This window comes from Numida meleagris, chromosome 6 (assembly GCF_002078875.1).
Source record: "Numida meleagris isolate 19003 breed g44 Domestic line chromosome 6, NumMel1.0, whole genome shotgun sequence".
NCBI lineage: Eukaryota > Metazoa > Chordata > Aves > Galliformes > Numididae > Numida > Numida meleagris.
The window spans coordinates 19341439-19356379 of NC_034414.1; the positions used below are offsets into that span (position 1 = coordinate 19341439).

At 45.7% G+C, this 14941-nt stretch overlaps 1 protein-coding gene across 3 annotated transcripts in view; it reads right to left on the reverse strand.

Moving 5' to 3' along the window:
* PAMR1 (peptidase domain containing associated with muscle regeneration 1) overlaps positions 1 to 14941 on the reverse strand; it is a 55815-nt gene that overhangs the window by 27853 nt on the left and 13021 nt on the right. For all 3 annotated transcript variants that reach the window (XM_021402236.1, XM_021402235.1, XM_021402234.1), the window contains exons 4-6: positions 9335 to 9449; positions 3771 to 3988; positions 370 to 477 (exon numbers count right to left, since the gene is read on the reverse strand). In XM_021402236.1, coding sequence (XP_021257911.1) covers positions 370 to 477; positions 3771 to 3988; positions 9335 to 9449 — 441 coding nt within the window. The remainder of the gene's footprint in view (positions 1 to 369; positions 478 to 3770; positions 3989 to 9334; positions 9450 to 14941) is intronic.

Below are 14941 nucleotides of genomic sequence, written 5' to 3' on the forward strand. Positions count from 1 at the left end.
CTAAAGCCCCAAATGCAGGGCTCAGCTGAGGTACGTGCTATTAGAAGAGAACAGCTGTTCCACACAGTGGGACATAGCAGACAGGTATCTCTCTCTTTGGAAAAGGTTAGTCCATTACAAGATTTCTTCTGTGCTGTTCACCAGCTCCAATTCTGTTTTATCCTTTGCACATAGATATCAAGCTCCAACGATATTCAGTGGAAATCTTCACAAATTGTACACAGCGTATCTTTAGAAATGCTACAAGTGCATTCTCTGGAACTAAGTTTGTCTCAACCTATGTCTGTATCAGTGACACTTCCTAACAGTCAAAGGCCCGCATTAGTGACAACTCTGGAGGCTGATCATACACACAATGTTTGTACTCACAGTTTTCACAGCGACTCCCAGTATAGCCAGCGAGACAGGCACATTTGTAGGTACCACTTTTGTCTAGAATGCATGTTCCATCATGAAGACATGGAGATGAAGAACAAGCTATAAGAGAGAAACAAGAACATTCATGACGTCTCAATAGGATGGGGTTCTATCTTTCCTCATTATGGTTATGTCTGGGAGTAAATTGCACGTTCTGGTAAAAAGTAAGGAAGACACAGTAAATGGCCTAATGCTTGTTAAAAAGCCTTTTGCTCTTTTACACTCACTGAAGAGGAGATCTACAAGGGATGGGAAGTTCTTTCCCCAGCATTCATCATTTATTCTTATCATTTTTCTCTGACAACTGTCCAAATGTGAGAAAAGTTTGTGGAAGAAAAATAATTTACATCAAGGCCCAACAGTGTTTAGGCTTAGCCTAAATTAAAGAAGTAAAATATCAACCTACATTTCTCCTGCCATTCATCTCAGAGTTAAAGGGTGAGTTCCAGGATCCATAGTAGTTCTGTACTATGACATTTAAAGCATTCTCTCTGCTGCAGTCCGGAATGACAGATACCAGAATCGGCAGTTTTCCTTGAAAATACTTCGGTTGAAGCATGATCTTTGAGTTATATCCAGATGGCAAGAGACAAGAGATATATAGATGCCACATTTGGATGTCTCCAGAGTTTCATATAGTGATGTAACTGCAACTTGTGCCTATCTGGCCATTGAATATCTCCCAGATCTCTTTGAAGACTGTGGTCTAACTAAGGACAGTAATTTGTTCCTGAAGAGGAATATGTGTATGTGGCAATTGTGCTGTGTCCAACTAACATAAAAAATCACTGAGAAAGGGAAGGAGAAGGAAAAGAGCTTGTATAAACAGATAGCTGTAGTCAATGGTTTGAAGCCAGAGGACTTTCAGCTTTGTCCTCACCCTAGCTTTTTTTCATGACTCTCTGAATGAATATAAGCACCAGATACTGCCCTAGAAAATGCCTGATACTCAAGAGCAATAGATATTTTTCTTTTTAAAGGAGTCTTGATTGCCTGGCTTCAAACACCATGGGACAGTACTACAAAACATTAAGGCCCCTATGTTGTGTCAAAGATCACTACATTATGGGTACAGAAAGTAGAGTGCTATTGAAATTCAACAACAGGCTTTCATCTAAATAGATCCAACATATGTCTAATCCCTAGGAGATTCTGATGCCTCCCCATCTGGTCCTCCACCCTTCTCATATGAAGTTTGCTGAGTGTCTTCGTGTCACTCATGCCAGTTACTGGCTTCCATTTGACAGTTGGCATGGGATGAGTGACAGAGCTCAGGGACCTAACACCTGCTTCCAGATCAGGCAGCACAGCAAGCTGTATGGTTTCTTCCTTTAATAACTATGCATCGAGCAACCTTTCCAAAGGGGAATACAAGGTTTGGAGCTTATTTTGTATTAATCAAAACCTTTCTGGCTGTTGAGCCAGTGACCTCTGTGCAGTCAGTGTCACTGCTTCAGCAGGCTATGACTTATAAGTCAGCACAAAGCTCAGTAGAAGGGAAACAGGGAAGCACAAGGCACCTTTCCACTCCTCTCCATTACACCACCAAGGTGCTGGCAACACCTGGTCATCCCCACATCCTTAAAGCACAAGTGTTGCTGCAGCTCTCACCTGCACCACAGGCTATTGCTCTAGCAAACCCTGTGCAGCGTTTTCCTGAGACCTCAGCATTCCACAAGGCTGTGCACAGAGGGAAATCTCAGGGGAAATGCTTCAGTTTATAATGCACTGCCAGAGCTTTCGATCTTGTGCTGCCCTTGCTCTCAATTCTACACTGCCCCATGCACGCCGTATTCTTCCCCAGAGCTGTCCTGCTGGCCAGGTTAATGCTTCGCACAAAGAGATGCTGGGAGTATTTTCAAAGCCTTTCACTGCAGTTACACATTAGGCCAGAACAGCCTCATAATAAAGCGTACAATGAGACCTCCTCACAAACTCTAAGAAGCCCTTTGCAACATGCTCTCTGTGGATTACCACACTTGCAACCACCCAGCCTCAGAATAATTACCACTAAAAATGGGGCGGAAATAAAGTGCTCAACAGTATTCGAATACCAAGTGTTCCCTGCTGGGCAGAAAAAACAGAATCAATTCAGCTTGTGCCATATGGAAAATGTTAGTTTCCTGAGTGTAGGCAGCCCTTATGCAACATAGCCCACACCACAGTCATTTGTTCTATATCACCTCTCCTGCTGTAAGCCCAGGCAAACTATCAATAGCTAACTGCTGCAGCTCCATTACTAACGGGTATACTAGAGGTAACAGCTGAAGAACAGGGCAGGCTAAGGAATGGAATAGGCACTGCATGCAGCAGTATGCATGTTTCAGATTGCTAGTTACAACCCCGATCATTGGTAACAGCTGATCCACAATAGGTTTGTATATTTATTAAAGGATTATATGAACTAAATAAACTTCCTGAGCCAGATATACTCTGGACGACATCATGAAATGCGGGTCATCGGGGTGTGTGGAAGGCAAGTTACGCTGAGTCATAGATCCAGCAGGGTTTTTCTGCAGCAAAGCAGCGCTCTCTGATCAGTCTTCTGTGCCAGAAGTACTGGGGATATATTTGACCAAAATTCCCTTCCCAGCTAAACAAGGAAAATCCAGAGTAAGCATACATATGGGTTTAAATGCAATGGCAAAATGAGAAGCAAGCTACACTTTCTAAGTTATTTAGCAGCCTGAAAAAAACAAACAAACAAACAAAAAAACAGAGAGCAATGCGGGGCACTCAAGCACTGAGTATTAACAAAAGCACTGGAATTCTAGAGCCCCGCTTCTGTCATTCATAATACTAAGTTCATCACAAAATGGGAAAGGCCTCTATTTTCTCTTTCTTGAAGAAAAGAATCTGTTCTTTGTACACGCTTTATTTGAAAAGCCCTAATGGTATAATGCATGAGCCAACACCAGAGGCATGTCAGGGCTTTTTCACTGAAGTAATTATAAGGCTTTGCATCAGGTTTCTGCTAACAGAGACAGTCGCTCTGCTCCTGCACGCAGCACTGAGCAATTCCACAATTGCAAAGATATATATGCCCCTTCCTCTGTTTTCTTCTGTGCTCTTCATTCTCAGATTCTCAAAGAAAATTCCCACAAAACAGCAGCCTTTCTGTGCTCACCAACGTGCTTGCTCTTCACATAGGCACAGGGAATTTACTCCTTGTTAGGAGAGCCTCACATTCACATGATATCTGATGGCTTTTGAACCTTCCCTCCGCTGACTTTGTGTAAGCTGCTGTAGGCAACACAGCATGAAAGTTTTTAATGAAGCAAAACAGGGAGAGAGATTAGTGAAATTGAATTAATGAGAATGAGTGGCATGTTCCACTTTTTGGATTATTTTACCTGTAATTTCTTCAAAGACAGCATGAAATCCATCAAAGTTCTTGGATCCATCAGACTGGAAAAGGACATGAAGTGAAGACCCAGTGCTTCGGATGGGAGGTGGCCTTTCATTTCCACAGAATTTCTTAATTACTCGGCTGTCCAAATTGTCCCCATCACGGACCTCCACGTAATCATACTGGCACATGTAATCAAACTCCAGGCTCAGCATGGAAAACCTTGGGGAATAAGGACAAACATTCAGGCCTCTTCCTCCCACCTGTGCACCCTGACTGATGTATTTGGAAGTTTGGTTATGCTACTGCCCCCACATCTGTGAATCAACAGGTGCTGATGACACAAAGGCTCTCTCACTTCATCTCAATTTTTGCATCATGATCCTTGGAAATGACTTCACAGAGTTGCTCCATGAAGATATTTAAGTGGCTGAACAGTGAAGTTTAAATTGAAGTCATACAGTCTGTTCATACACATCAAGACCCTAACCAGATCACGATGTTAAAACTTCCATCTACAGTCAGATGCAGTAGGGGGCATATTTTTTTTTCTTGGTTGTTTGCTAAAAATTGTTCTATTTCCCCTAAATAGAGTCCTAAGTACTGAAAGGAATGCTATCAAAGACCAAGGATCAAAAGCTGTTTACATTGAAAGCCAGCAATTCCGGGTACAATGAAAACTCAGAGACATGACAGAAGGAGAAAGAGACAGAGACAGAGAAAGGGAATCTGAAACAGTACAGAACATTAGAAAGCAAAATGGTAGTAAACCCCTGATGTCTGCCACTTGCCCTTCTTTTAAGGGTAGAAATAAGGGACAGCAGAAGAGAAACATTTAAAGCTTCTTCCCACAATGTCTGTCTTCCCTAGCTTTGATCCAGCAACTGCACAAGGCTCTCGTTCATTAATAGCAATGTTATGTGCTGCTGTTTGAGTTCAGCGGGGCACAGAGCCAAAGCATGCCACCAGAATATGAATGAGAAGCAGAGTGAGAAACACCAAGGGATTCTGAAGAATAAGCAAAGGCTAGGGGTGCCTGGCCTAGGCCTGGTACAGAGGAAAAGAATGAGAAGATCTGGGCCTGGGAAAAGGCCATGTTACTAATTGCAGATCATTTTATAAATGAAACTCCTAATATTCTCAATCTTCTTGAGAAATCCTAACTCCATAGACCATAGTATTTAGGATTAAGTCAAATCTCCCACGTTGCCTTTTCCAGTGTGGGCCTAGTGTTTTGGAAAGACTGCATTTTCACACCAAAGAGATGAGCCAAATTTTGCATCTACTGCCAGAGATCTCACAGTCTGAAGAGGCAAAAGAGGACTGGAGCCTATTTCCTGCTCTTCTCTTTTGCAGACTTGGGTCATGAGGAAGCCCCTGTGTTATGTGAAATTACCTTTCTTTGTCAACTCATGACTGACCTAAGAGGCCTCTTCACTCAGTCACCTTTGTTCAGACCATACAGTTGGTTTTAGAGCACAAAGAGAATGGATGAGCAGTTGTAGGAAACTACATCAATGGAGCAGAGCCCCTCATTTTTGAAATCATCTAGTGGAATGTAAAATAAGAAAAAAAATGACATCTGCTTTTAATATGCATAAGAGTTTTATTCAGCTTAGCTTTGCATAAAATGCATAAGCTGGAAGACTGAATTCTAGTTCTGTCAGGTTTGCCAGAGACATCCTCGCAGGCATCAGATTGTACACAACATCTTCAAAACATTCTTTCACTGGCAGGTCAAGTCCCAGGGACCTCCCCTAATGGAAGTTATAAAGCAATACAAATTAACCCATTTGTAGTGGAAATTTGAAGTCGCGGCCTGAACCAGTGATGGAGCACCCAGGCGAGCTCAGGTGTATGCAATGCACCTGAGTGACCAGAAGAGGCGGAGCCAGGATTGACCCCTTCCCAGACCTCATTTAAGGGTTGGCAGTGGAGGTAAGGGTATCTTGCTGGGGGTCCCTGCCTAACTGAGGCTTTCTAAAGGTAAGTAGCTCTTTTCCTTCATTGCTGCATTTGGGCTTGATCTTGCTTGCTGCAGCCTAGGATTTTGCCACCCTGCTATTATTGCTGTGCTTTCTATCACATTCTAGCATTATGCCATTTATCCTTATCAGGCTACAGTTATTCTGATTCAGTCCTAAAGATATTTACTGGTTCTCTGAACTGTTACATTACTGATTAAAATTAAGAATGTATGTAAGTATACCAGGAATATTTTTGGGATGCCTGCCGTGTAATGAGAGAAAGAACTAGGATGATAACACTAACTCTCTGTATAGCACCATATACAGAGGCAAACTCTGTTTAGTAGTGCTTTCCTGAACAAAGAATATCAAGAGACCTTACACAAGGTGAAGGCACAGAATGAAAAATCTGTATATAGAGTACTGTTTTCAGTTGTTTTCTGTGCTTTAAAAAAGATGGAAACACAACGTAAAACATGAAAGGCTTTATATTTTACTTAACATAACAGAAAACTGATGATGTGAGATCCCTAAATTAAGACTCAGAACTAGCAGGTCAAAAAGACTGCCAAAGCCATTCAAAGCCCCTTGGCTATGGACTAATAGACAGGACTCTTTACAGACCACAATATATATTACTGTTTAAGTCAGTTACAGCCTATGTAATGAATTTTATATCCCTTACCTGTGAAACTGATTATATCCTAATTCTATTGGCTATTATAAAGTTAAGTATTTTAATTTTTTGCTACTGGTCATCAGAGGCAAAACAGAGTGCAAAGTACTGTATTCATTTCATTACTGTTTGCAGTGGGAACACATTCACTAACCCCTCTGACAAAATCTTCTAGCCAAAGGAGAAGACTTAAAACTACATCTCTGCTGAGGCATTAACAAAAATGATTGGAAGTTGAGGGCTACTTCTACTGTGGTATGACATCCCTGTCGTGGCTTGGGCTGAGGGAGCCTCTACATGACAGCCCAAGGGAAAGAAAGGCTGGGAAAAAAAAATAGATAAAACAAACTACCACTGCAATCTGGGCACCATTTATCAAAACAGCTCTGCTTAGTCAACCCCCAAAGGACAGCATGGCACAGCTTGAGGCAAGAGAAGATTTATCTGTGATCCTGAGAGTTTCATTCTTCCTGCCCTGTGTAAGTGGAGACAAAACACTTTTATCCCCTTCTGTCCCCATCCCTTGCCCTTGCAAGCTGTTAGAGCAACTGTAAACAGAGTTTGTGAGGAACACACAGAGAGAAGGAAGAAAGGCATTATTTTGTTACCAGTGATGCTGATTCAGCACAACACTCTCTGTGTGTCAGAGCTCTAAGCAGCTGGCGCTCACAGAGAGAATCAGCACATTTATACAGAAATGCAGCAGACACAAAGGTTTGGCACGGATGGCAGGCCCAGGAAGAAGATTCTAGAGGATTGCTCTTCTGTGTAGGTATGACCTAAAGGAGAAGTTTCCAGCTAAATATACCCCTTTTTCCACAGTACCTATCTGCTGAAGTACCAAGTGACCAGTTTCAGGTGGCCCACCTTGAAAACTTCAGCTGATTCCAAACACACTCCAAGGTTTCCTTATGTAAGGCAAGTATAAGTCCTTATGTCTGTTTGGCCTAGAGATTTCCTCCTATGCCTCCCGCCTCACAGGGTGGCAGGATTAAGCATGGACTTTCAGGACAGCTCCCAATCTTTTCTTAGAAGTGCCATCCCACCTGCTGGAATCCCTTGATACCCAGACATCAAGCTTGGCTCAGGCTGGGCACAGGGCTTTATGCTTCTTCAAGGCTAGCTAGCTTAGATAAATATAGCTGCTGACACCAGGATGTTGGTAGCTCAGGCTTCCCTCTTAGAGCCTTCTACAGCTGGACTGTAACATCTTGCAACAGCAAGCTGATGCTGAGTATTGAGGTTTAACTGTAGGCAGTACGGACATGAGGAGAAAGAGGCCCTCACTGGAGGGTGCCTCTCATACTAATTAAATTTCTTCATCTTCTGATAACAGTAAGGGTAGGAGCAAAATGTACAGATCATGCACAACAATTACATCTTCCGAACTCATGAAGGTGGTCCTTGGGGTCTAATAAGGACCTGTTTTTCCAAAGACTTATTATATCTGTAATCTTACTTTAGAGCATTCCACTACAGCATGTCGTGGCAAGTACTACAGTTTGTTCTAGTGCTCTTTGTTAAAGTAGCCTTTCCTCCCTTCCTAGTACCTTGCACCTGATGTCATTGGCTGTCCTCTCTTTGCCCAGAGATGGGTGCATCCACTAGTAATGTCCATGAACGGGATCCATTTCCACGCTCATACCTACCCCCATAAAAGTGAAGGTGGGCTGACAGCTGTAGTTGCTGAAGAATGTTTTAGCTGAAGAACTTCACAATTGATAGAATCTGGTTTAAAAATGCAGAAATACTGGATTAACATCTCCCCTAGCCTGTGCTGTATATACCATGCACCTAGCCAACAATGTATTTTAACTACAAAGTAGGTATGGCTCATACTCACAGAGACCAAAGCAAAGTTGTCATGATGCTCAACTCTTCCTCATAGCATTGCTTCCCTGAGTTTTCCTGTGTCTGGAGAATTATGCGGAACATAGTTCTCCAGCACTAACCAGGCAATAATTACAACTGCTCATAACTGCACAACAGGCTTGCATTTGCAAGTCTGAAGAAAAGGGTATTAGTGTTGGAATGTCACAAGCTCTTCATTTCTGTTCAATTTATTTCTCTTCCTCTTATTAAATATTTAAGTCTCTTTAAGTATATAGGAAGAAATATGTTTGTGTATCTGGCATAGTTCCTTTGCTTGGGCTCCAAAGCTGGTGAAATATTGATGTGAAGGCTTTAGCTACTGTTTTTATTATATTAGCTAGTGGGTTTTGAATGTGATCTCCTGCCAAGCTTCCTGCTGTGTGCGTGAGCTCCCTGCCATGCGCATGTGAAAACAGTATTTATTACCCTAAAAGGGGCTTCCCTGCATTAGGCAAGATACCTGATCAAGAACTGTAAGCTTAAGTCATCTGGGGAGAGTTAACAGGATAAAGCTTACAAAGGCTAGAGCAGCAATTGCTTGCAGGAGAGCCAGTCACAAACATGAATGGTAAGAGGAATAGCAGAGGCTGATAGAAGACAGGACTAGCAAAATGTGTAAGAAAATCAAGAGAGGGAAAACATAGGCTAAATGTGAGGCAGGTACCAAGGACAAGTCTCTCCTGGCATAAGACATGAGAAAAAATGTTCCTACAGCTTTTCTACAGAGAATGTTTTAGGTCACCCTGAAACACTCTTGAGAAAGCATTGGTTGTTGTGGTGTCGAGGTGCTGAAGGGATCTAGAGAGATACATTGTGCCCAGTATTTGAGAAACTCTCCTTAACATCCAGCTGCCCCAAGTGGGAACTGAGGGCAAAGTGCTGATGATTTGTGCGGTGGCTGCCCATCACAAGCTATGCCAGGTGAAAGCTGAAGATGCCAGATGTGCAGTGATGGTACCCCAGGGTTCCCAGATGCTGACCCTCACTGACTCTGTGGTGAGTGCCTCAGTATCTACCTGCAACCAGCACTGGCTGAAAGCCATTATGACCCACCTCAATTCAATGTTAAATCCAGCTTGAACGTGGATAGTCCATTCACATCGTGCATTCAGTGGGTAACTCTCCAGCAAAATTTGACCTCTGGGAGCCCGAAAAACCTGTCCACACCCTGGGGAGCAAAAGAAGAAAAAAGGTTGTCTGAGGAACCTTCAAATCCCACTTGAAGAAAACACAAGTGGGAACAACATTGGAATGAAAAGATAGGGTGGCTTAGGAAGATACCCGCTTTCTTACAAGGCAGTAACAAAAATAATGGAATGGCTGCATGAAAGCTGTAAGGAGTTATGATTCTACTAAAGTATTGTCTACTTTAAGACTGCCCCAAGGCAAGCTTCTACTTTCTTGCCTCTCCCTGCTTTGCAAAGCAGTCCCATGATAATATTAAAGCATTTGCCCCAGTCAGGTTTAGCCCATCCACCCATCTCCGTCTCACAAAACTCCTGATAGATCTTATGTCAACCTTTGTAATCACCGAAGCTGAGGAAACTGGTGAGACATTGCCAAAGGCATAATGAACTTTTGAATTAGCTCAAGTGAGTTAAAAGATGAAACTGATTTTGGATGCAAGAGCTCCCCTCAAGTCCTTCACAAGGAGATGTTTGGAGGAAAAAGAGTTGATCTATTCCTACAGGAGGTATCCATTTGCCCTCAGGATTTACCACATCATCATCACATGTTGTATCCATTGGCATGCCAGCATCCATGAAACCACCAGGACTTCACCTTGCTGTAGCGTACGTATAATATACAGCCCTCATCCCTTCTCTGAGGTTCATTCCTATCCTTCCTCTCCTCCTGTCCTTCTATGTCAGTGTCACTCTCAGCTTTATACCATAAAGTCTCCCTCAACACCCACCAGCAACAGGACAAAGTACTCCAGTTGCTTCTGCCCAGTCTAAGCAAACCAGTAGAGGAAAAGGACCTGAACAAACAAGCAGACAAGGTCACACATGGAAGAAGCAATATCTTCATGGCCATCCTTGATCTGCCCAAAGCAGCTGTCCAGGGATACTTGTTCTAATTCCTCATCTTGGATGCTGAACACTTATAGCCCAAAGAGTTCTCCCACCTTGTGTAACCTCTTCCTTTCCCCCAGCTATAAAATATGGCTAGCAGAATTTTCTTCTGTGATAGAAGGAAAGTTTAGCAATTTCTGCAGAGCCTTCTGTGATCTGTAAATGAAAGTGCTAGCAAAATGCACAGTTAAATGATTACACACCATGCAGAGCTCATTTCTCAGTTTCTGCTTTCCTGACTACATTTTTCAAATGGAGTCTTGCACATGGCTACATTCTCTAGTAAGCCTTCTGTTTCTTTGCTGGGGATGAGGCTGTAAATGTAAGGTAGAAACTGTAACTGAGTCTAATAGCACAGCTAAACCAAGGGATCCCAATAGTCTCCACACTGCTGGTAGCTAGGATAAGAAAAAGACAAATGACACAACAGGTCTCCATGGCAAGTCTCTCACTTGGTTTTAGCTCCTCAGTTCAACGTAGAACCATGTTCTCTCTATTTATTTCCAGAAAAGGAAGCCTACATTTTTAACGAGTAATGCAGGACCAACATTCCCTACAGGAATGGTGGATTCAACACCTGCTCCAGGGCCTGTCCTTCCTTTAGGAAAAGAGGGAGACAGTGACCTGATTTGCTGAAGTAGCAAGCATCCGTGGTTCCCATTGATCTTAGCGCCTGGAAATCAGTCCTGCTGCATATCAACTATGGGGAGATGTGGAAACTGAGGGTCAATTGCTCCTCTTTCTTCTCAAGACTTTCTTCTCAAGAATTAGTTGCTCAAATGAAATACTCTTTGTTCATTTGCCCTCAGTTACCCCTAATTAAGCAGGACCCAAGGAAAGAGAAATCCTTCTCGGAGCGTTCCTCCCAAGTGTTTCATCCTCCTCTGTGGCTTGCTTCGTTCCTTGTGTAAAAAGCAAGGATTAATGACTGTGCCTGGCAGCCACATTATGATTCAGCAAGGCCGGCAGGATCTGTTGTGGTGCACATGATAATGCTCCTTCCCACAGCAAGGAACAGGGCCTATGCTGCTGCTGGCTCCTGCCTCAAAAACAACCTGGGACAAAGCTGCTAGAAATCTTCAGATGGTTTGACAGGGGGGTTGGATCACCTCAAAGAAAGTTTCCCTTTCGCCCCAAGGGGCTTTTGAGTTTGCTGTGCCTTTAGCAAAGGGAAGCCAAAGAACTGTTGCAAAGAGGTGCTTGTGTGCAAGGCATACTAAATGTGCTTTTCTGTTTTCAGTGGTACAGACTGAACTCTCTGAACACTGATGCCAAGGAAATAGGCTTGGCCAGCAAAGCAGGTGGTCCAGAGGCCAAAGAGGAACCATTCAATGACTTGCTCCAAAAGAACATTCTCTGGTTTTCTACCACCCTCCTCTGCACAAAGCACCTGTGACCAGATCTGTGCTCCTCTATCTCCAGCCCTTCTCCCAGAGAAGGGAAATGACTTCCCCAGATCAACCGTTTGATCATCTGTTGATCCGGAGTCCTTTCCCTTCCTGTTCTGAATTTGCAGGAGTCCTGGAAAGTTCTCAAGAATAATTTACATCCTAAACACAAACGCTGGCGAATGCTGCCTCTTTTACAAAAAAATAATCCACTTTGGCAGGCTGTCAACATCCTTGTTCTGTTCCTGTTCCTGAAAAAAGGCAGCTTTCAGGGCTGCAGTGAGATTTCCTCTGAGGCTTGTTACTAACAGAAAACAAAACAACTCAAGAGACCTCTGAGTTCCTGCCCATGAAGACCCACGGGTCTGCAGAGGGAGAGGTCCTGAGGAGACCTCCAGTAAAAGCCCACTACCTGCTGTTCCAGCGTCAGTGTGGGGCTCCTTCAGAGGTCAAATGGGTTGAGTGGTTGAAATGCTGCTGGTGTTCGCAAACGGGCTGATATGGGAAGGCAGCTGCCACTGTCACACCTGGGTGCTACCTGATCCTCATGGCTGGCCGGTGTTACAGGAGGCACCTCACATTCAAAGTCTCTAAAGTTACGGTCACTGCTGTCAGAGGGACCACATTCAGGCAGCAAGCAGAGGAAAGTTGTTGGGTAACGCTGCTTCCTTCTCTGCTCCAGCAGAGCACGTTTTCTCCAGCTATGTGAAAATCTGAGCTTGGGTGTATGGTGCAGAGTAAAGGGTCCAGCAGCAGGCTGTCTTTTTTTTCCTGTTTTTAGATTCTGATGTGTCTTTTAGGTGGGTGACAGTCCAGCCTACTAACCAGACCCATGAGGAAATGTTCTAGTACCCGGCTAACTCCACTTAGCGCACTGTTCTTTCCTGGTAACATTCTCTTGGACTCCTCTACACCGTTTCTCTTTACCAATCAGCCTGGTCTCCTTTTGCTGTTCCTCAGCCGCGCCCACATGCTATGCCAGCAGGTGTACAAAGGGCACGGCCCCACTACCCGGCCCGTGGTCCTCCAGACACCTCAACACATCTGCCAGCTCCCGGGAATCGCTTCCGCCACCGTGCTCTCAAGACCGTGACCGCGTCCCGACCGGCGCGCTCAGCTCACGCAGAACGCCCCCCGGCGCCGCCCGTTCCCCCGCAGCGCCCGGCGAGGAGGGGCGGGCCGCTCTATGTTCCTGCGGGGCGCCTCGCGCCACCCAGCGGCCGCCTCGCGGTACTGCAGCGCGGAGCCCGGGGCCCCCCTGAGGGGAAATGGCGTGCGGCGCGGCGCGGTGGGGTCTTTGCATTGCATTCCCCGGCAACTCCGCCACTTCCGCGGGCACGGCACGGCTCGCCCATCGGATAGCGAAGGGGCAGCCCGAGCGGAGCGCTCGCGTACAGCGGAGCCCATCCGCTGCGAGCGCTGCGCACGCTTCGGCCGAGCGCGGAGCGCTCGGACCCGGCAGCAGAGCACGAGGCGGGGGCCGATGCAGCGCGGCACCGCGAGGGGGAGCAAGAGGGCCGCGCTGCCGGGGCGGGCCGGCCCGGACTCCGCCGGCTTCCCGGGGTCGGGGACCTGCCGGCATCCCGGCGCTTCTGTGTGTCACTGCTTTAAGTGCTGGAGAAGAGAGAAGGCGAAATCGTGAGAGGCGAAGGCTGGGGGCGGCTTGTCCTCAGCCGAGGGGCAAGGGAAGCGTGGGCCTCGCTGGTAGGAGGAGGTGAAAACTTGCAAAGAAATGTCAGTGGAGGAAGACTCGCGAAGGCAGCGCCTGCCGGGGGACACTCCCTCTCTGTGCTGCACCGCGTTATTTCGCGCTGCGCCCACAAAGCCGTGGATGTGACGTGCGGACCCGTGGTCAGGGCTTATGGGCAGCTCTGCCTCATAGCAGAGGGTACTGCTGTTGCGCTGCAGGGGCAGGTGCACAGCTCTCATACCCTGGCTTCTGTGGTTGCATTCCCTTGCCTTCCCTGATTCACTGACACCCAGCTGCTGGCGGGAAGCCCAGAGCAGCCCACCAACTTCCAGATGTGATTCTGCTACAGGTACCAGGGAGATGCCTCCTCCTCCTGTCTCCAAAACATGGCACGTCAGCACATCTGCTCCAGCAGCTCTCATGCTGTTGTTCCCAGGCTGCTGCTGGCAGCCCTCCAGGACAATCTTCACATAGCTGTGAGCTGTGAGCCAGCACCTGGAGTGGGTACGGGCTGGTTTCTGGCCATGCTGCCACTGCATGCCTGAGCCTACATGGAAGCCCCAGAGTTGTCTGTGGACGTGGAAGCCAGAGCAGGAGAGTACTGGAGTGTGCTGTGGTCGCGGCTGTCCTATCTGCTCCTCTCTGAGTGGAAGAGACAGCAGTGATATCTTCCCACTGCACCCTGACACTGAAGTACCCAGAACCATCCTAACAAGCCCATCTTCTCAGTGCCACACTACAGCCCTCAAAGGAGCAACCAGTAGGAAAAACACTATCTGTCCAAGCTCTGTGAAACTTCAGTCTTGCTAAAACCTTGTAACAGACTGCAGTGTGAGGCTGTACTTGCTTTAACATACAAGCAAGTCAAGCAGGCCGAAATACAACATAGGCCACCAATCTATTCAGGATTAGATGAACTAATGATTCTTTCTTGGTTGCTTTCACGTGCTTGGGAGCTTTAGAATTGAGCCAGAGCAAAAGGGCCTTTAAAGTTGTAGGGAAATGTTAAGTCACAGCCTGAACCAATGACTGAGCACCTGGTGGGAAGGCAGGGCCAACCCAGGGAGCTCAGGTGCAAGCAATGCACCTGAGTGACCATAAGGGGTGGAGTCAGGATCCACCCCTTCCCAGACCTCATTTAAGGGTTGGCAGTCGAGGTGAGTATGTCTTGCTGGAGATTCCTGTCTACTGGAGGCCTTCTAAAGGTAAGCAGATTTTCTTCGTTTCTGTGTTCATGGTTGCTCCACTGGGGCTTGTTCTTGTTTGCTGCAGCCTAGGATTGCGCTACTCTGTTACTGTTGCTGTATTTTCCATCACATTACAAAAGTGCTACAGGAAGTCATGCTGTAAATTGTAAGTGACTCAGTTTATCAACTTCTGAAGAACCAAGACTGAGTTAACCCTACTGCTGATGCATGGCTTCCTTATGTTCTGTTGTTTAAAACAATGTCTTTATTTTGTTTGCTTTCATCTCCTGAATTGTGATGGGCTGTGTTAGATAGGAAGG